Genomic DNA, 23,092 nt, shown 5'->3' with positions numbered 1-23,092 from the left:
AATCAAAATGATGCAAATAAAGCAATCCCAGAATGCACTGCTCAAATTTACTCCTCCAACTCTCAAGGAATGTGACCTTTATAAATATATTCATACGCCTGGTATTTGTACACAATGTTGAGTGAGTTCAGTCACTTTTTCACACTGAAACGACTGGAAAAGTGTCCCGATGTTCCTAAATTCAGCCTGTGTTTATCGAGCAACATATTAACAAAATACACCATTAATGTTTTTTTCATACTGAAAAGAATTGATGCTATTATTGATTTCTGTGCTGCATTTCCCCAAAAGGACTGTAAGCCTAAGTAGATCACTGTCTCCAATTATTTTTATAATCTAGTTATGCTACTACTATAATATACTACTGCGTTTGGGAAACACAAATGTTTACTCCGTGTGTTTAGTAGAGGATTGAGTCTAGTGTCTTCAGCACTTTGCATCATGGGAGATACTTGTGTGGTGCATCAATGTTGGATCAATGGAACATTTAAATACATTTTGCAGTACAAAAAGGATATAATTATATTTGTAATAAAAAAAAAAAACATAATTTAATTAAAATAAACATGTAATCGGCCAAAAATCTGGGATCGGTACATTTTTTTAAAAATGTTTTAAGAAGAAGTCTCTTCTGCTCAGCAAGGCTGCATTTATTTGACTACAAATAAAACAATAATCAGTAATATTGTGAAATATTATTCCAGTGTAAATCAGCTGTTCTCTATGTGAATGTATAGTAAAGTGTAATTTATTCCTGTGATCAAAGCTGTATTTGCAGCATCATTACTCCAGTGCTCAAGTAACATTTATTATTATCAATGATGAAAACAGTTGTTTAAAAAAAAATGCAGGATTTTTTGATGAATAAAAAATATATTTATTATTTGAAATAAAAAGTAACATTATTCGTATATATTACATAATTTTATATTTGATGCTACATTGCCCTTTACAAAACAGCACTGCATGTTCATATACTGCCATATTACATGGTACATGCCCATAACATGGTATTACCACAGTACTGTTTCGTATGTTGTGTTTTTCCTCTTTTGCTTCATTTGAGTCCCTCTAAATTATGATTGATTTAACTTTTTTGTACCTATTGTTATGATTTTTCAGTCAGAGATTCTGACTCTTGTCAGAAGAGTAAAATTGAAAGCAAACAATGAGTTTACTGGGAGTTTTACATCTTTAATTGTGTCTGGTATTCACATCCTCACTGACTTGTTGATTTAATCCATAGACTAAATAAATATGTTCGTAGTGTGCGTGACGTCACCCGTAGTGTTTCTGAAGAGCGTTTTTGAAGCCCAAAGTGGGCGGAGCCGGCCGTCGCCATCTTGGAAGTGTGTCACCGCGCGTCACTCACGGATAAATGTAAATGTGCAGCGAGGCGGATTAGCTGAGGTGACGTGATGCTAACAGACAGCCAAGGTGGTAATCCTTCAGCCGAAAACTGAAGCTTCCCCGGGCGCCGCCACTGATTAGCGGACCATCACCTGCTGTTAGCACTCCACTGACTCCCATTCATTTTGGTGTCACTTTGACAGCGAATAACTTTACATCTGAGGCGTTTAAAGACTCCATTATTTATTTCTAAAGAAACACGACAATGTATTAAAGGCTCCATTACCTTGTATCTTACGTTATGGCCCCGTAGAAGCAGTTTTTGTAAAAATAGGCTAACGATTGCGTCATCGCACAGTAGAGAGATTACCGTATGGACAGGAGGAGAAGCTCGCGGGCGATCGGGGGGATGTGGAGGCAAAATGACAAAATAATTAATCAGAATACTTAGCAAAAGTTTCTCCTGCTCCTAGCTCATGGACACCTCCTCCTCACACTCTCCGTCTCTGCAAGTTTCGGAAGGGAATGATTCAGATTTCTCTCGGCACAGCTACTAGAAGACAGACAGGTTGCTCACGTCACATCTACGTCGTCAAGCTCAGTTTGAGTCTGCGCAGTACGCTCAGCCATCAGGAAGTGAGAGCTTCTAATTTGCTTCACTTTTCTCCGTTGAATCCAATGGGGTCGCTGTGTCCATTTCTTTTACTGTCTATGCAGACAGCAGACAAACGGCTAGCAGTGACATCAGCAGCAATCCACCTGTCACTCAAGTGGCCACGCCCTTAATTATGCACAACTTTAAGGCTTAATATAATTTAAACGGATGAGTTATAAAACATTAGCTTTATAGACCAAAACCACTTTTTGCTCCAGACTGTAAACATGTTTTATTCTGCTGTGAAGTTGGGCATTTTAACATGGGGCTCTATGGGACTGAGTCTCTTCTGCAGCCGGCCTCTAGTGGCCAGTCCATGAACTGCAGTTTAACTCACTTCAGTGTTGGATTCAGGAGAGCGACTGGAATGTTGCAGCTTGATTTAATCGGCCACTGAGTTTTGCATTCTGAAGTGTTTCTCCTGAAGAGTCGTCGCTCATCCTTGCGGTAAGAAGCGAGTGTTGACCCATCCCAGGACGAAGGAGCTGCTGGCGTTCTGGATGTTTCTGTGCAGGATCAGACGAGGTTTGTTCGGGTCGCTGTAACTGTGATAGAGCCGGTAATGAGCGCGCTCCAGTTCCCTGAGGAGACTGAACCAATAGCGGATCACCGAGGGCTCGTCGCCGCCCACCTCGAACCCGGGCCAGTGCAGGTGCAGCTCCAGCAGCAACAGGCCCAGCGAGTCCAGAACCCGCTCCAGAACCAGGTTCTCCAGGACCTTCCACTCCGCGCTCTCCAGGTCCAGCTTCAGGACATCCACCTGACGGCAGCAAAGGTGACATTATGCCCTTTCCACAAGATGTAATATAACTCTATGGTGTCTGTGGTGTCACAGATTCTGTGCAATACCCTGTATTTAATATATCATGATGACTCACGAGTATTTGCACTTAAACTTCCCCAGCAAAGTGAGTAAACAGAAGTAACTCGCCAAATTGGCTCGTGATTTGACAGCGTTTCCCGCCACAGTTGATTTTTACCCGCATTTGCCGTGTGTTCATTTCAAACCCTGGTTCTGTCTCTTTAAGCAGGACGAGGGGAAGTTATTATTTATTTATTTTAATTGAATTTTCAAAATGATCAAATTCAATATCAAGTTTTTGACATTTCTTTTACACATTTTCACATTTTGTAAGTATAACTTGAAACACAACAATAATTTAAATAAAAAGAAACTTAAAAATAAAGGCCATCACAAACATGTGTTAAATTAATTTAGCAGAGATATAGATCTAGGACACTTTGAGGACAACAGTGCAGAGACTGACCCGAATTACTGAACACAAACCCGTGAGAGATGAAGCCAGCAGCTTCATAGCCTCTCCTCTCTGCTGTCTGACCCAGAACCAGTCTCGTCTCTTCATTAACCCTCTGGTGCTCTACGCTTTTTTTGTCAAAATGATCCCGGTTCACATGGATACGCGGAAGCGACACAAAATTCTGTATTATGAATTTTTAAAGCCAGACAAGTAATTTGTTGAGGTCAATTTGTAAAGAAAGTCTACACGCCTGCGCACATATATATTCAAACGCGCAAACCTATAGACTAAACACGTAATACGCATGTGCGCGCCATCAGCGTTTTCACAGATTCGCGTTTTTGAAGTTTATTTCAAGGTTTGCGTTCTCCAGCATCAAACACTGTTGTTGTGCGGATGAGCGGGCCGACGTGACTTTATTTTTATTTCAATTAAATGAATGTAATATATTTTAGTTAATGTTTTTTATTAAATTTTTTTTATTTTTAGGGGATTTTATGGTACTACGTTATATTTACGCTGTATTTATAATTCGTTTATTGACTTTGTGAGCATAGACCTGAAGTAAATGTCCAGCTTAAACTGTGGTAAATCTTGAACGCTTTAGAGCGACAGACTGAAGTTTGATCTCTTTTCAAAGACGACACTTGGCAGATTATTGCTGAAGTGAAAAAAGTAAAAAAGAAAAAAAAGTATTTACAAGGTACAGAATTTTTTACGTTTATTGTTATGGCTGCACAAAAATACTATTTTCAATTTTTATATTAAATATATATTTTGCAAAACACATTTTACTCTAAAACTATGAGAAAATCAAAGCCATAAAGCTAAACGAGTTGTGTTCCAAATTTGAGGTTGATATCTCAATAAATGATCTTTCAGTGAGAGTGTGTTCGGCTGCAGTACCAAACGCTTCCACTAGAGGAAACTCGTCTCCATTCATTTCCAATGCGCTCATTTTAGACCGCGAGGAGCTCAAGTGTGACTATTTTTTACAGGACCATTAAACCTTTTCGAAGCATTTTTGTGTGTGTGTGTCTGTGTTCACATAGCAAGTGGCAAAACCTTTAGTAAAAAAAAGTTTTGTACCATTCCGATAAAGTTAAAAAAAAAACTCCTTACATTTTTCGGTCAAAAAGAGCACCAGACGGTTACACTTACATTTACATTTATGCATTTGGCAGACGCTTTTATCCAAAGCGACTTACATTGCATTCAAGGTACACATTTTACATTTTATCAGTTCTTGCTTTCCCTGGGAACCGGACCCATGACCTTGGCGTTGCTAGCGCCAACGCTCTACTGTTTGAGCTACAGGAAAGCCTGAAAAAACTTTTTATTTTGTTTAGATTAGATCAGATTAGAAATTTAATTAAATTAATATTATCTGTCCTTAAACTATGCAGAGCAGACATTTAGTTTAAACTAGTGTTGTCAAATCGATTAATCGTGATTAATCACACTTAGGGTGACCAGACGTCCCGAAATCTAAACTGTTGTCCCGAATCCCGAATCTGGCCCTAATTGTCCCGAAAATTATACTAAAGCAAAATCTTGAGTAGTTATTGTCTGATAAACATTAAAAACTGTCTGCGGAGGTTGAGTCGTCCTGCAACCAGCCCCCGCCGGCTGCTCATTGGCTGCAGAATTATTATTATTATTACGGTATTATATATTTTTTTTTTAGTTCTAAAAAAATACCGTAGGCGCGAATTTAGATATGCATTGATAAGCTAATTTTCATTCATTCCGTTGGCATGACTGGTGTACCGGAACCCCAACACGCTGCTAAAACGCAGCCGCGAGGAGGACAGTGATGCTCGCGTAAAGGAGTGATTGATTGTTCGTGGCACTGTGTACAAAAAAATACTTCACTACACAATTATTTCGTTATTTTCGTTTAAGCTTATTAGCATTAGGCTTTACAGAAAGGTCTGATTTACTTACATCACAAAAAAAAAAAAAAATTCACAATGACATTTGAGTTCGTGATTTTAATGTTGTTTTTTTTGTGGCAGACTAAAGACTAATGACAGACTGTTGATCTTTGAATAAAAATATGTTTGGTTCAGGTTTGAAATTCATTATCTTTTATTATAGGCTACGCAGTCTAATATCATAGAAGCCCCCCATCCCGTCACCCCAGACCGCAGACCGAGATATATACATATATATATATATACACACACACATATTTTCAAACTTTTATGTTAGATGTGTTTAATAGATTTGACAACATTAGTTTAAATATTAACATTGAAGCAAAGCCACAGACATGATTTGCTTTTTGAGCTCAAGTGAATAAATGAAGTCAGCGTACAGTAGATGAATTACAGTAAAATTACAGTAGATGTTTTTCCATGTGTTTGTGGACATCCGAGGTTTCTGGCGATCATGTGTTTGATGACGGATGTGTTTGTTACTCTTAGATCAGATCAAACATCAGCGTCTTCTGCTCTATAATCTCAGCATCTCTTCCTGTAGTTATGTGGCAAAAGTGAACATCAGCGATCAATCATCAAGGTCATCTACTGTACGCTGACTCGTCATTTATTCACTCCGTCTTTCCTCTCCACTGCCAGATAATCATGTTTGAGTTTAAGTTTATAAACACTTTGTAACAATTACAAATACGCTTAATGCAAATTTGATATGCAAATCAAATGCATGAATGTTAAATGTGATGCATTTTGCATTTTATCCTTCATAAGCTGGAGAGAGGTGTGTGTGTGTGCGCGCCAGCCATTGATTGCCAAGCTGATATGATGGTGTAATTTTGAGTTTCAGATTCCTAAAACAACGACCAACTGTTATATTTATCAATTTTAGGGTTTGATACTGTTGTTTAGGTTTTTTCAGAGATGGAGTAAGTTATTATATTTTGATTAAAGATTATGACGAACGTTTTATAATAACATGCACTGAATCAGATCGTGTTAAGAAACTCACTAGAGTCAGTTTTAATGAGATTCTTCATCTCAAACGCTTCTTTGGCTCCTTCAGTACATCCATATGCAGGAGTCATAAATCTATAATATCCACTGCCATAATTACAAGCACATAATTCATTCATTAGCTTCCTCCCTTATGCGTTCTCTCCAACTCTATTTCTGTTTCTCAGGCAGATCGACCACGTCACACACGCTCTTGTGTCTCACACTGATTCTCCCTGAAAGCGAGAAGCTTCAGGTGTGTTTGCAGGAAATGATGCGTCACACACACAATCATGATAGTGTGAAAGAGTTTATGATAGTGTCTTTAGAGCTGCGATTAAAGGGTTTAAGCGTTACACCTGACAGAAATACACACATTAATTTCTGAGCGAGTGAGTGAGAGTGAGTGCGTGTGAGACTGACTGAGTGAGTGAGAGTGAGTGAGTGAGTGAGAGTGAGAGTGTGAGTGTGAGTGTGAGTGAGTGAGACTGAGTGTGAGTGAGTGTGAGTGAGTGTGTGAGAGTGTGAGTGAGTGTGTGAGAGATTAAGAGAGTGAGAGTGAGTGAGTGTGAGAGAGTGAGAGTGAGTGAATGTGAGAGAGAGTGCGTGTGAGTGTGAGAGGGAGTGAGTGTGAGAGAGTGAGTGTGTGAGAGAGTGAGTGTGAGAGAGTGAGTGTGAGAGAGTGAGTGTGAGAGAGTGAGTGTGAGAGAGTGAGTGTGAGAGAGTGAGTGTGCGAGAGTGAGTGTGAGAGGGAGTGAGTGTGAGGGAGTGAGTGTGAGAGAGTGAGTGTGAGAGAGTGAGTGTGAGAGAGTGAGTGTGAGAGAGTGAGTGTGAGAGAGTGAGTGTGAGTGAGTGCGTGTGAGAGGGAGTGAGTGTGAGAGAGTGAGTGTGAGTGAGTGCATGTGAGAGTGAGTGTGTGTGTGTGTGTGTGTGTGTGATGGATGGTTTAGGGGTTGGGTTAGTGTGTGTGTGTGTGTGTGTGTGAGTCACCTGTCTGTGGCCGAAGCTGTTGAGTATGTCCTTGATCTTCCTCCTGCTGTGTGTGTGTGTGTGGAGTCTGTCAGGGTTCGGATCCCTCCAGTCGACGGAGAGCCGGTGGAGCCACATGTGTTCCTCCTGTAGATGAGCTGATCTGAGACTCGGGTCGAAGCAGTGAACCTCACAGCCGGATCCGGCTAGCATCCGCTCCAGCCTGTCGTCATCCGCTGCCAGCCTACGCACACGCACACACACATATTTTACATAATTGAAATGGCTCAACACAACAAATGTTTCTAGTGGTTTCCCCAAATTGAACTGAAAATGCAACTTTTAATGACTGCTGCAGTTTAAAAAATGTTCACCCCCCTGAACAGAATCCCTCACAACAGCACAGATCTGCAGAACAGGCGTTGTCTCACTAATCAAGGGCTTCATTAGTTGCACCAGGTGTGCTTGAGCTAGAACACATGAAATATCTGAACTGACTGGGTTTGTTGAGCTGCATGTTAGAAATATGGAATATGGAATTAGGAAAGTCAAAAGAATGGTCCAGAAAGTTAAGAGAAGATTTCATCGCCCTTCACAAACAAGGAACAGGATACAAAAAGATAGCAAAAGCACTAAATGTTCCTAGAGACACCGTTGGAAGCTCAAAGTTAAAGGAACAGTGGTTTCACTACCTGGATGAGGCAGAAAAAGGAAGCTTTCAGCGGATCAGAAAAACCCTCGAGTGACTGCAAAAAACTGAGACAAACACTGAGGTTTCAGCTTGAACAATAAGGCTCGTACTAAACGCATCAGAACTCCAAGACTACACCACTACCGACCCAGAAGCACAAGAAAAAGTCGGCTCCAATTTGCTCAAAATCATATAAATAAGCCACAGAAGTTTTGGGATTCTGTTCTGTGGAGCGATCAGCGGATTAGCGGTGTGTCTGGAGGATGAAGAATGAAGCATAAGCTGTGTAGCACTCTGTCTACAGGTCAGCATGGTGGATCAGTGATGCTCTGCGGCTGATTTATATCCTCTGGAAACAGCAGCGTGAGGAAGGAGACATGGATTCACTGAAGTATCAGGAAATCCTAGGAGAAAACGTCATGCCGTCAGTGAGGAAGCTGAAGCTTGGACCTTCAACAGGATAATGATCCCAAACAAACCTCAAATTCCACCAGGGCTTGGTCTCCGGGATTTGAAGAAGGGAGTAGCAGCAAACTCAAGAATATTCCTGAACTGGAGGCCGTTGCTCATGAGGAACGGCTCAGATTCCTCAGAAACGCTGCCAGAAGCTGAGTCTGCTTATACATCTCGTTTGCAGCAGATCATACAGCAAAAGGATGTTCTACTCTGTGATAAAGATGCTTGAATAATTTTGAGACTGCAGAAGTCATTAAAAGTTGCATTTTCAGTTGAATTTGGGGAAACCACTTGAAACATTTTTGTTGAGCTATTTCAGTTTCTTTTGTTTGATTTGTTCATTGCAAACAGCTGAAAGTCTGTAAAGTTTGCCAATAAACCTGATTTGCAATAGGGGTTGAATCATTTCATATATATATATATATATATATATATATATATATATATATATATATATATATATATATATATATATATATATATATATATATAGTTATTTTAGTATATGACTTTAACCTAATAAAATGATAAATGTTTGCCTGCCAGCTATAGCTGAAATAAAATGTTAATTTTTTTAATGTATTATTTTATTTCAGTTAAAGATCAAATAAAATTTTTTAGTAGTTTTCTTTTAGTTAACTATAATAACCCTGAAAAAAAGCCAAATTTTATGATAATAATCATAACAAATATGTTTGGCAAATTATCCTAATACAGTTTGATTATATAGCGACTTGATGCATTAATACATATAGCCATATTAAAAATAGAATACTAGCATACAGCATAGAGTATACTAAACACTAGCTGCTATTTTTAATAGTATGTATGAAATGATGATTATCATTTCAAACAGTCATCTCGAAAATAAAGCTGCAGGTATTTCCATCTATAAACCTTACTTTCTCTAAAAACGTCTTTAATTTGGACAATCGGATCTATGTGAATTCAGCTACAGTTTACTCTGCGTGCATATTTTGTGCAAATGTAGTCTTATTATATGAATGCACACAATTTGCACACTATGACGAGTATACACTCACCTAAAGGATTATTAGGAACACCTGTTCAATTTCTCATTAATGCAATTATCTAATCAACCAATCACATGGCAGTTGCTTCAATGCATTTAGGGGTGTGGTCCTGGTCAAGACAATCTCCTGAACTCCAAACTGAATGTCAGAATGGGAAAGAAAGGTGATTTAAGCAATTTTGAGCGTGGCATGGTTGTTGGTGCCAGACGGGCCGGTCTGAGTATTTCACAATCTGTAATTTTCACGCACAACCATTTCTAGGGTTTACAAAGAATGGTGTGAAAAAGGAAAAACACCAGTATGCGGCAGTCCTGTGGGCGAAAATGCCTTGTTGATGCTAGAGGTCAGAGGAGAATGGGCCGACTGATTCAAGCTGATAGAAGAGCAACTTTGACTGAAATAACCACTCGTTACAACCGAGGTATGCAGCAAAGCATTTGTGAAGCCACAACACGCACAACCTTGAGGCGGATGGGCTACAACAGCAGAAGACCCCACCGGGTACCACTCATCTCCACTACAAATAGGAAAAAGAGGCTACAATTTGCACGAGCTCACCAAAATTGGACAGTTGAAGACTGGAAAAATGTTGCCTGGTCTGATGAGTCTCGATTTCTGTTGAGACATTCAGATGGTAGAGTCAGAATTTGGCGTAAACAGAATGAGAACATGGATCCATCATGCCTTGTTACCACTGTGCAGGCTGGTGGTGGTGGTGTAATGGTGTGGGGGATGTTTTCTTGGCACACTTTAGGCCCCTTAGTGCCAATTGGGCATCGTTTAAATGCCACGGCCTACCTGAGCATTGTTTCTGACCATGTCCATCCCTTTATGACCACCATGTACCCATCCTCTGATGGCTACTTCCAGCAGGATAATGCACCATGTCACAAAGCTCGAATCATTTCAAATTGGTTTCTTGAACATGACAATGAGTTCACTGTACTAAAATGGGCCCCACAGTCACCAGATCTCAACCCAATAGAGCATCTTTGGGATGTGGTGGAACGGGAGCTTCGTGCCCTGGATGTGCATCCCACAAATCTCCATCAACTGCAAGATGCTATCCTATCAATATGGGCCAACATTTCTAAAGAATGCTTTCAGCACCTTGTTGAATCAATGCCACGTAGAATTAAGGCAGTTCTGAAGGCGAAAGGGGGTCAAACACAGTATTAGTATAGTGTTCCTAATAATCCTTTAGGTGAGTGTATATATACTGTATATTACAAAAAGAGTAAGAGTAGGAGGTTGCATGCTGTTGTGAATTTATTTGATGTGCATAATGACTATTTAATCAGGTTTTATGAATCATGTTAAAGAGCATTGGAGTGTTTGGAGAAGAGCGTCAGACTCGCACTGAATTAAACAGCATAAGATCTGGAGTGTGTTTTAGCTGGAGGATCGTTCAGACGTGCCTGAGCAGTGACTCCTGCGTTCACGAGCGAGTGCTTTAACTCGCTGACCGTAATGAGGAGTGAGGGATGCTGGTGAGAGACTGATTCTGGATCATCTCAAACTCTCCAGGAGTGGCTTTGGCTGTTCAATTCATGCCTTTATTGAGATCCGGACCAAATTATGAACCCATTAAAAAGTGTCTGCTATATGAATCTCACTCATTCATTTCAAAATCATAAAGAAAAAATGTCGTCCTTTAATTAATTGTGTGTATATGTATGTATATATATATATATATATATATATATATATATACATATAAGGCTATATATAAATATATATATATATATAATATATAAAGGCAGATGTCAGAAGTGTTTGCAGCTGCTGGTCCGTATAAACGACTTTTGCTAATGAAGTTTGACTGTGTTATGAGGAGAAGCTGCAGGGCAGGAGTTCCACACGCATGGATTATAATGTTAGCATTTTAGTTTGCAGAGCATCACACACACACACACGCACTGAAATGTATATGTAGGCCTATAAATGCACAGGAAATACTCAGCAATGGTGTCGACTTATAAATATACACTTGGTTTGTCTTAAAGCATATTAAAAACACCACATAGACACATAAACAACATTAAACGCTGGATTTCCACCACAAGGGGACTTTGAGAGTTCACATGTCAGACAGAAATTGAAGAAGCGTTAGACTGACCTGAGAGAATAAACGCGGCAGTGTTTCGATGCGATCCGCTGGGCCAGACTGAACCTGCGGTCCAAACACAGAACCCACGACCCATGATCCTCTCTGTCGAACACGGGCGGCACAGACGCCGGTCTCTCACAGGACACCTTCAAACACACACTGAAGATCCATCATTCATCATTTGGCTTTAAAGTGCCCATATTATGCTTTTCTGATATTCCCTGTCATGTAGTGTGTAAAAGAGCTGTTTGTGAATGTAAAAGATCTGCAAAGATCAGTGCAGATAAATGAAGTTATTATGTTTATGAGTAATTCAGTCGCTCTTCCTGCTGAATCTGTAGTTTTGTAACTAATTTGCATAATGCCAGCCTCTGGTCTTGATTGGCTGAACAGCGTGTGTTAGCTCCGCCCTCAAACACTGTAAATTATCTGGAAGAGTTTGGTTTGTGTTGTTTGTGTCGAGAAGACGCTGTTTTCTGCCGACAAAGCAAATCCACTTTGATGAGATTGATACGGCCCAAAGTGGGCGGAGCCGGCCGTCGCCATCTTGGCAGCATCACTCACGGATAAACGTAAATGTGCAGCGAGGCGGATTAGCTGAGGTGACGTGATGCTAACAGACAGCAGACAAATGGCTAGTAGTGACATCAGTGGCAATCCATCTGTCACTCAAGTGGCCACGCCCTTAATTATACACAACTTTAAGGCTTAATATAATTTAAACTGATGAGTTATAAAAATATTCACCCCCCTCACAGTTGACATGAAGGGCAAAATTAGCTATATAGACCAAAACCACTTTTAGCACCAGACTGTAAACATGTTTTATTCTGCTGTAAAGTTGGCCATTTTAACATGGGGCTCTATGCGACTGAGTCTCTTCTGCAGCCGGCCTCTAGTGGCCAGTCCATGAACTGCAGTTTAACTCACTTCAGTGTTGGATTCACGAGAGAGACCGGAAGGTTGCCATTAGGGTAAAACCCACACCATCTTTACTGCTGAGATTCAGATATGATAATGAGTGTTTGATTTCTGACCAATCACAACAGACTGGGCGGAGTTTAGAGAGACTGAATCTTCCAACGAACCATTTCAGACACAGTGATGCTGCTATGTATATTATGAGTAAATTAAAGTGTTTTTTGATCTTGGATGAATGTAAACCTGTTGTAGGAGTCCCGTGGGTTTAGAGAAATTGTACAAGTGAGGACGAAAAATTAGCCACCGTTTAATCACTCGTACGAATACGTGCGAATTGGTCGTGAGATAGCGTCAGCTCGTACCTGTGGTGTCGAGATGTATCTGAGGAACCGACGGGCTTCCTCCTGTAAACCGCGAGTCTCAGCGGCCCACGGCTCAAGGTCGATCTTCCATCGGGGAATCTGCACGAATACACAGAGAAACTGGTGAAAAGCCCTCAGCTTCCTCAGGTCGACCGCAGTGAAGACGAGCGCACAGTCGTCTCTGAACACCGCAGTGATGAGGTCTGCTCTTATGTGAGATTCTGGAGATCATTAATGTGTCCTGAAACCTTTCTGTGAAGTGGAAGATTCATTAGTGAAGATCTGGAACTCATTTATGACTGTCTGTGAGCTCAGCATTGTATTTTGTTTTAATTATAGTTTTTAGTTTTATTTTAGTTTTTTTTTGTTGTCATTTTTATTCGTTTTTTTTTATTATTGTCTGTTTAGCTTGAATTCATTTTTTGTTTCAGTTTTAGTAATTTTAGTATTTTAACTTAAACATTTATTTATTTATTTCAAGTTTTAATATCTAATATTTATATTTTATTTCAGCTTTATTTCAATCACCAAAAACAAATTTTTTTTATTTTTTTATAAATAACACTGGTCTTAAAACGCTGTATAAAATATTAAACTAAACAGGTGAACTTTAATAATTTTATTAGTTTTGTGTAGATTTCATGTTTCCAGTGCTGGACTAACTTACAAAGAAACACTAATTTATTCATTTGTTTATTTATTTATTCATATTAATAGATTCATTAATTCATTCACTATAAAAGTTTAGAAAAAAATAATATATATATATATATATACACACAAACTTTTATGTTGGACGCGATTAATCAGTTTGACCGCACTATAAATAATTAATTGTCATGAACAACTTTCATTTAGTTTAATTTGATGTAATATAACTAAAGCTAAAGTAAAATTTATAAAAACTATTTAGACATCAAAAAACCTAGCTAATGTAAATGACAAAAATGCACAACAAAATTATTAAAACAAACTTGTATGTTAGAAGTGATTAATTGCGATTTATTCACTACACACTTAAAAACATTGGGTTATTATTTTAACCCAACCGTTAGTGTATGCATGTTGGGTCATTATGTTGGGTTATCTTTAAAATTTGTTGGGTTATTTGTTGGGTTATTTTTAACCCAACATTTTCAAGTGAGTAGTTCGCCTCGACCTCGGAGGAGGCTTGGACCCGAGGCTCGGCTTGAACTCCTACGTTTTGAACTTCATTTAATTCATTTTCATGAAAATAGTGTCATGAATTTGTCAAGATCCATGTTTCCAGGTGCTGCACAAAAACTCAAATAAATAATTGAATTTAAATAATTGAATAAGTTCATTTTAATCTTTATCCAACTGAAACCAAAACTGTTGTCTTGAGAATTTTGCTCAGATTGATAATCAGTTTACAATATCACTTTCCACAGCCAGTTCCTCAATGACATCATCATCCGCCAGGAAGTGACGTCGTTTTGGTGGGAAAACGGCAGCACAATAAACATCATATAAGCATCTGTTATCAATATTATCACAGATCTGTGATGCTGGTGTGTTTCACTCTAAATCGTCCCGCAAACGCTGTTAGAAATGCTCATGTTTTTTAGAGTTGGAAGGACAAGTTATTAGCTTGTTTTACTCTATTTCTATTTTTAGAGTTCGACTATCTGGCTACTGCTGCATTTTTCCGTCCCTCTTGGGAATGCCAGAGTTCAGCATGAGTGCAACATCTGGGTTACTTCAGAAGAGGGTCACGTCTCCATCTTCATCATCCTCATCATCCTCTCAGGCTACTTATAAACATGAGTAAATATTTTCTCTCTTGTTCTCCTCTGTCTACCATGTGTTAAGGAGCAGTGCCACCTCAGTATCACTGAGAGACTAATTTTGAAATAAGTTTTATATATATATATATATATATATGATTTCAGTTAAAGTTTTAGTCATTTTTTTTTGTGTTATTGTCATTTTTATTAGTTATGTTTGAAAAATGTCTATATAGTTTTATTAATTATTTTAGTTTTAGTAAATGAAAACAAGAAACAGCTGAAATAAATTAAGTTGTTGTTTAAATGAAATGAAATTTATTATATATATATTTTTTTATTTAACCTTTATTTCAAGCAGGGTTATTATAGTTTACTAAAAATGAAACTAAAACCATGAAAAAATAAACAAAATAAACTTTAACTAAGATAAAATAAAATATGTACAAAAAAAAATGTATTTGCCAAAGCAACATTTCTCATTTTAATTTAATTTCACTTTATGCACTAAAATAACTAAAACTGATTTTTTTAAATAAAAAAACTATATAGACTAAAAAAACCGATATATATATAAAACGATTAAAAAGGACAAAAACATGCAAAATTAGTAAAACTACAATTGAAATGAAAATATAAAAAATAAAAACAGTCAAAATATTAACTATAACTATAATAGTATCTCAATTATACTAAAGTAACACTGATTTTAAGTAACAGAAATGTATTTTATGGTTTTTAACTATATGAAATTGACATAAAATAAACATTAACTGAAATAAAATAAAATAGATTTAATAATTAATCTTTTTTAATTTCAGCTAATTTTCATTTAGTTTAACGATGTAAAAATAACTAAAACTAAAGTAAAAATTTATAAAAACTATATAGACATTAAAAAACCTAACTAACACAGATGACAAAAACACAACAAAATCAAAATGAAATATATATAATAAAATTATGATCTAAATTTCCTCTAATAACCCCGAACAGAACGCGCTCTTAAAGGGCCGACGGAGATCATGTGGATCCATGAACGTGTGTTTCTTGGCAGGATCTGGATCTGGATCTGCTCTGTTTGCACATCTGGATCCCATCAGTTCCTGAAGTCCTTCCTGCCCCGTGTCCTCGAGTTAGACAAACACTCGCTGGGAAACACACAAACTCATTCACTGCTCCTTTACATGTTTAAATGAAGAGTTTGATAGAGGAGAAGTGGGAAAAGCGTGAGATATGAGGGAATATCATTCACCCAAATATCTCGCCTGGAAAAGATGATGATGCATCGATGCATTTCCATTCTGTTGCATGAGAAGTTCATCCAGCTCTGTTTGGGCTCTATGCATGTGCAAATTTGATCATAAATACAGTAAAAAAATGCTAAATATTTTTACAATTAAAGTAAAAGTAATTTCTATGCGAATATATAGTAAAGTGTAATTTATTCCTGTGATCAAAGCTGAATTTCTCCAGTCTTCAGTGTCACATGATCCTTCAGAAATCAGTCTAATATGAGGATTTGATGATTATCATCAGTGTTCACACTGTAGTGTAAACTATGAAACATTTTATTTCTCAGGATTCTTTGATGAATAAAAGTTCTAAAAGAACAGCATTTATTTGAAATAGAATATTTTGCAACATTATAAATGTGTTTAATGTCACTTTTGATCAATTTATTGCGTCCTTGATCATTTATTCTATAGTCTGATGATGGAATGTTTCTAAAAACGATTCTCTGAATCTGTTACTAACACCAACCAAAAACTCTGAACAGTTGAGATAGTTGTGAATATTTCCATTCTGTCTCAGTTATGTGTGTCACACCCTTCATATGGTCCCAATCCCTTCCCTCAGAGTTATTCTCTACCTCATTAATGTCAGATTAACGATCAGATGCGATGCATTATCATTTTCAACGAGTAAATGTGGGCGGTCATATGTTAATGAGCTCATGATTGTAACATTATAATCATGCATATTTATAGTGCAATGAAGGGGATCTGTGTGTGGTGTTAGACTCAGAGGTCAGAGGTCAGAGGTCAGGCCCTGGATCTCTCTCTCTCTCTCTCTCTCTCTCTCTGAGTGTGAAAGTCTTCAGAAGAGCATGAATACGCTTTTGTTCGCGAGTCTTTCTGACATGCACAGTCAGCAACATAAACAGGATACCAGGCAAAAATGGAGAACAGAAGCGTCTGAATATGAATCTGTGCATCTAAAGTTGCTTCATCTGAGAGTCTGATCGTGTTTTCTTTACATCAACATCAGCTGCGAGAGTAATCAATATGTTAATGAATATATTAATACAAAAAAGAAACTTCTAGACATGGAAAAGTCATGGAAATCAATTAAATCTTAAAAAGCCAATGGAATTTTTATAATAGTTTTTTTTTTTAATGTAATATTAAATTGCTATTTGTGAGTAAAAATAATTTAAAAATCTCTTTATTAAAAAATGTATTGTAAGTTGTGCAGATTCATCAGTAATAGTGCAAACCCTGATAACTTAAGGGATTTAATTATTTTAGTTATTTTATAAATGAATTATTTCATTATTTATAATTATTCTAGCTATTTTTTTAATTATTTATAATTATTTCATTGAATTATTTTAATATAGTGCCACTCCTAGTTAATGTATATAAAAATTATTGTTATTTTGAGTAATGAATTTTATTACTTATAATTGTTTTATTTAATTATTTTAATACAGTGCCACTCCTAGTTTATGTAAATCAAATTTATTAAATTTTTCTTACTTCATTTTAATTACTCCTAATTATTTAATTTAATTATTTTAATATAGTGTCACTCCTAGTTTATGTAAATAAAAAGTATTATTATTTTATTTGAATTAATTGAATTATTTATAATTGCTTTACTAAATTATTTTAATATAGTGCCACTCCTAGTTCATGTAAATAAAAAGTATAATTATTTTATTCTAATTAATTAAATTATAATTGTTTTAATAAATTTAATATAGTGCCATAAAAAAGTTGTATTTAATTATTTTATTTGAATTCACTTAATTATTTATAATTGTTTTAAGTGTTACTATCACTAATATGAGTTTCCTCACCCGTCTGTGATGCTTGAGCGTGGATGCAGCATCTGTTGCCATGGTAACAGCCTGTTTCTGGAGTGGAACCGGCGGCGTCAGACTCGAGCCCCTGAGCTCCACGTAGACGCGAGCGCAGACACACAGCAGAGACAGCAGGAGACTCACGCGCAGCAGCAAACACCTGTTCATCCTCTACCTGTGGGTTCAGTCGCAGACTCCATCCTTCAGGGTTCATACATACTGAGTCTGCTATACATTCTGGACTGGGTTACATATTCATGCAGCAGAAAGCACTGACTTATAATATTAAAGGGGTCATGACATGACATTATTCTTGAGGTTCACATGAATAATGGCATCCAAAACAAAATGTTGTATTTACATCATATATATGTGTGTTTACTTTGTATAATATATACACATGCATATATATTTTTAAGAAAAATGTATTTATATAAAATATTTATATTTATATCTAAATTGTATAAATATACATACAGTATATACATGCATATATTACTTAATATACATGCATATGTGTGTATTTATATATACAAAATAATTATTGCTGTCAGAATCAACACAGTCGATGCTTCATCTGTCGACAAAAGTTTCTTTGTGAACTCTCTCCATTACAAAACAATCTGCAGTCAAACGATCAGTCAAAAACAAACATATAATCCTCAGACGTGATCAACTGTATCAGTGTATCAGCGTCAGTGATTATAATGACTTCTTTGTGACTGAACGCCAGTGGGCGGGGCCTATACTGTAAGTGGGCGGGGCCTATGACGCGATGATGTATAACTATTGGTCGATGTCTTGCTCTGGAGGCCGGCATATGCAAATGTGTGTCCGTGTGATGTCACAGATCACCCAAAAACAAAACAAGCTGTTTTTTGAGCTCTTATATGTCAAAAGATCAAGGCAAATTTAATTTCTCATGTCATGACCTCTTTAACATGCGATAGCGGCAAAGAACACGGAGTAAACTCAAAAATGTCAACTTTTGGCATGAATTGTTGCACGATGTGCATCTCAAGTGTGTTTATCAGAGTCTAAACCGTTCAAATATGAGTTCATTTTTCATAATTTGAATCTATTATTACACAGATTCATTTATTTGATATGAATCATCTAATATTTTGATTCGATTCCATCAAGATCCAAAAAAATTAAGTGAGATAAAGTACTTTTGTACAGTCTATCAGTCTCTGGATTTACAAAAATAGACATTAATATGTTGAATTTATTGTAAAATTTTAAATATTGTGACACACACACACACACACACCATCTGTGATATAAAACTAAATGGAAACACGTTACAATAAGGTTTCATTAGTTAAAATCAGTTAACTGCATTAATTAACATAAACTAACAATAAAAATACTTCCAAAGCATTTATTAATCTTAGTTGATATTATCGCATCTGTTAATATTAGACTATTTAAGGGAGTATGATAACATGAACTATAACAGTCATAGGCGTAATTTGCGGGTGGGACGGGTGGGACATGTCCCCACCACTTTTTGCTAAGGTCGATATTGTCCCCACCACTTTTGAAACATCTCGCGGCACGAATGTACCAATACAAATAAATAAAAGATCTCCAGTTAACTAGCAGAGCATTCATTTAGTTCGTTTGTAAGAGGCGATCTAGCACTGAAATGTGTTGTTTTTGAAATCAAGTGATCAAAGTGCTCGTTGTCGCTGCGAGCAGATACAGATACAGACACAGGCATGGATACTGTGTTCTCTTGTGGCTCGCGCACAGTCATCACTCGGACGCGTGCTTCAATCCGTTGTGGAGACTCTCTATTCGTTCCGGTGAAATTACAAAACAAAATGCATATAAACGTATGATTGCAACCACTGATAAACATAATGGGTTTTAATGAGAAAAAAAATATATATATACGAGTGCGGATTAGAACCCACAACCTCTTACACGCTTGGCAATAGTTCTACCACTGGACCATTTCAGCAAACACAATTTTTTAAAGGATTTACCAATACCAACATATATCAAACCTCATTAAACGACAAATTAAACCCATGTACTATTTCAATCGATTGATGGACATGTTATTGTACATACATCGATTTATGATTTAGCATTCACAACCCCCCCCCCCCCCCCCCCCGTAAAAAAAAAAAAAAAACGTCCCACCCACTTTTTAAAACAAAGTTACGCCACTGATAACAGTGGTTGTATTTGTATGAACTAATAGACCGCGCTCACCTGTTTTCTCTTCCTGATCTTCTGTTCTTCATGTCTGAGCGTTTGTTTCATTCACTTCTGTCGTTCAGACGCTCAGAATGTCTTCGTCTGCAGAGTCCAGTGTTGGTGAACATCTTCTTCTTCTTCAGCTGAGAGTGTGTGAGAGCAGAAGAGCTGGAGAAACTGAAGTCGTCACTCGGAGGTCTGGAACTCCCCCTTTAGACCCGCCTCCCATAAACACACACACACACATGTTTCAAGAGTCTCTCTCCACCCACATGCCTCTGGAACTCTAGACAAAGACACACACACATACACACACACACACGTTTCCAGTCTCTCTCCACTCACATGCCTCTGCATGGAACCCTAGACAAAGACACACGCACACGCACGCGCAGGCACATACACACACACACACACACACACACACACACAATGTCGTATGTTCTTCCCAGTAGTAGAGACACTGATTGTTTTCTCGAATCTTTCTAGGGATCTTCGAGATCAGTGAATCTCAACCTGCCACACAAGCTTTAAAATCAGCCAATAAATATGTAACTTTTTTGTTGTGGTAGTAGTTTCATCACTTTGTAGGCCTACTCCTATTTTCTGACATGATACAGTCATTTACACTCTAATCAGTATTTCATGTATATTGATTTCTTTATGCTGTAAGTGCGTGCTGTCAGAGGCTCTGACACATACAGTACAGATCAGAGGAAATCTGTATTTCTGCTCAAGACTGACACTTGCTGGTGCCTTTAGGAATTAGATTTCAGGTAAAGTGCCATTTATTCCAATTATATTTCGCCAAAAATTGGAGTATTATTAAATAATGTCCTCTTCTTTATTTCCTCCTCTAATTCCTTCACTTAATTATTATCCGTTTATCGCTGTCTCGTGCCGTCTGGTTTGCTTTTTATCTCTCTAAGTCTTTTTACTTTCAGAATGATGTCCTGTAAGCTCTGATATGACCTGTGTTGAGAAGTACAGAAATACAGGCTTTATTTCTTCTTTGGAAAACCAAGTAAAGATGTTTATTAAGGCTACATGGTAAATGAATGGTAATTTACACTGAAGAGTAACAAAAAAGACCCCAAAAAGCACCATAAAAATACACTCACCTAAAGGATTATTAGGAACACCTGTTCAATTTCTCATTAATGCAATTATCTAATCAACCAATCACATGGCAGTTGCTTCAGTGCATTTAGGGGTGTGGTCCTGGTCAAGACAATCTCCTGAACTCCAAACTGAATGTCAGAATGGGAAGGAAAGGTGATTTAAGCGATTTTGAGCGTGGCATGGTTGTTGGTGCCAGACGGGCCGGTCTGAGTATTTCACAATCTGCTCAGTTACTGGGATTTTCACGCACAACCATTTCTAGGGTTTACAAAGAATGGTGTGAAAAGGGAAAAACATCCAGTATGTGGCAGTCCTGTGGGCGAAAATGCCTTGTTGATGCTAGAGGTCAGAGGAGAATGGGCCGACTGATTCAAGCTGATAGAAGAGCAACTTTGACTGAAATAACCACTTGTTACAACCGAGGTATGCAGCAAAGCATTTGTGAAGCCACAACACGCACAACCTTGAGGCGGATGGGCTACAACAGCAGAAGACCCCACCGGGTACCACTCATCTCCACTACAAATAGGAAAAAGAGGCTACAATTTGCACGAGCTCACCAAAATTGGACAGTTGAAGACTGGAAAAATGTTGCCTGGTCTGATGAGTCTCGATTTCTGTTGAGACATTCAGATGGTAGAGTCAGAATTTGGCGTAAACAGAATGAGAACATGGATCCATCATGCCTTGTTACCACTGTGCAGGCTGGTGGTGGTGGTGTAATGGTGTGGGGGATGTTTTCTTGGCACACTTTAGGCCCCTTAGTGCCAATTGGGCATCGTTTAAATGCCACGGCCTACCTGAGCATTGTTTCTGACCATGTCCATCCCTTTATGACCACCATGTACCCATCCTCTGATGGCTACTTCCAGCAGGATAATGCACCATGTCACAAAGCTCGAATCATTTCAAATTGGTTTCTTGAACATGACAATGAGTTCACTGTACTAAAATGGCCCCCACAGTCACCAGATCTCAACCCAATAGAGCATCTTTGGGATGTGGTGGAACGGGAGCTTCGTGCCCTGGATGTGCATCCCACAAATCTCCATCAACTGCAAGATGCTATCCTATCAATATGGGCCAACATTTCTAAAGAATGCTTTCAGCACCTTGTTGAATCAATGCCACATAGAATTAAGGCAGTTCTGAAGGCGAAAGGGGGTCAAACACAGTATTAGTATAGTGTTCCTAATAATCCTTTAGGTGAGTGTATATATATTATATATATATATATATATAAAATAAAAGGTGACTTTTTTAAAGATGTACCAAAACAGAAGCTCAAATACTCTACACCAGAAATCAATATCAGTGTGTAGGAGTGTATTTTTGTGTCTAAAATTCAGCGTACTGTAGTTCATTGTCATTCAAAATGAATTCAGGTCAGTGTGAAGAGTTCAGAGTCTATAATTGTGTCTCCTTAAATATAATCCATATCCACTTTGAAGGAGTTATATGTAAAAATGTTCATTTCATGTTCAGCCAGATCTATAGTCTATAGTCTCAAATATATTTTAATCAAGGACTAACTATCAATCAGACTGTCAGAACAGTGTACATGTAAAGGGGTCCTATTATTCCCTTTTACGAAGTCTGGATTTTGTTTTTGGGGTGTACTGGAATATGTTTTCATATGTTTTCATGATTGCTTGATTGATTAAAAAACCCTGTAATTTTACATTATTACAGCTCCTCTCTCCCCAGTCTGGTTGAACGGAACGTTTTCGATGAAGCTCCTCCTTCCGAAATACGAAATGTGCTGTGATTGGTTAGCTGGCCCAGTGTGTTGTGATTGACAGCGGGAAATGTCCCGCCCCTTCATAACCGCAAGCTCTACTCCAATGTAAATATTAACTGTGGCGTCTATTTCAAACCATTTCCAGCCCGATTCAGACCCTGACAATGTTAACGAACAAGAGGACTATGCTGAACGGATTTCAAGCACTGACTTTGCAAGCAGAGATGGGCACAAATACATCCAAAAGTATTTAATTACAAATTACAAATACATACTCATCAAATGCATTTAAATAAAATACAAAATACTGTTGTGAAAAAAGTATTTAATTAAAATACAAGTAATTTATAATTTGGAAATACAAAAATACAAACAAAATTTGTAATGTGAGTGTAAATGTGGAGTTAGATACATGTAAGAGTATAGAATATCGGAATATCAT

At 37.6% G+C, this 23,092-nt stretch overlaps 1 protein-coding gene across 2 annotated transcripts; it reads right to left on the bottom strand.

The window, feature by feature from the left end:
- Nucleotides 1-1,054: 1,054 nt before the first annotated feature.
- mettl24 (methyltransferase like 24) lies at nucleotides 1,055-19,942 on the bottom strand. Of its 2 annotated transcripts, none has more exons than XM_084431739.1 (6): nucleotides 19,803-19,942; nucleotides 17,574-17,777; nucleotides 12,741-12,839; nucleotides 11,467-11,603; nucleotides 7,188-7,410; nucleotides 1,055-2,765 (listed from the first exon to the last, which is right to left on the bottom strand). In XM_084431739.1, the coding sequence occupies exons 2-6, from the start codon at nucleotides 17,742-17,744 to the stop codon at nucleotides 2,442-2,444; spliced, it is 954 nt and encodes a 317-aa protein (XP_084287865.1). In that variant the 5' UTR covers nucleotides 17,745-17,777; nucleotides 19,803-19,942; the 3' UTR covers nucleotides 1,055-2,441. The 2 variants fall into 2 exon arrangements, with proteins under 2 accessions (XP_084287865.1, XP_084287864.1); XM_084431738.1 differs by having other exon boundaries at nucleotides 17,574-17,751.
- Between the last annotated feature and the right edge of the window lie 3,150 nt (nucleotides 19,943-23,092).

This window comes from Rutilus rutilus, assembly GCF_951802725.1.
Source record: "Rutilus rutilus genome assembly, chromosome: 15".
Classification (NCBI taxonomy): domain Eukaryota; kingdom Metazoa; phylum Chordata; class Actinopteri; order Cypriniformes; family Leuciscidae; genus Rutilus; species Rutilus rutilus.
This window is presented reverse-complemented; position numbering and strand designations above follow the sequence as displayed.

What these genes read in the sequence shown, in the direction of transcription:
- mettl24 (XM_084431739.1), bottom strand. Translation starts at nt 17,744, where the DNA reads ATGAACAGGTGTTTGCTGCTGCGCGTGAGTCTCCTGCTGTCTCTGCTG. An exon ending in CGCTCAAGCATCACAGACGG is followed by an intron (nt 12,840 to 17,573) that starts GTGAGGAAACTC and finishes GTATTCGTGCAG; the next exon opens with ATTCCCCGATGGAAGATCGA. An exon ending in GATACATCTCGACACCACAG is followed by an intron (nt 11,604 to 12,740) that starts GTACGAGCTGAC and finishes GTGTGTTTGAAG; the next exon opens with GTGTCCTGTGAGAGACCGGC.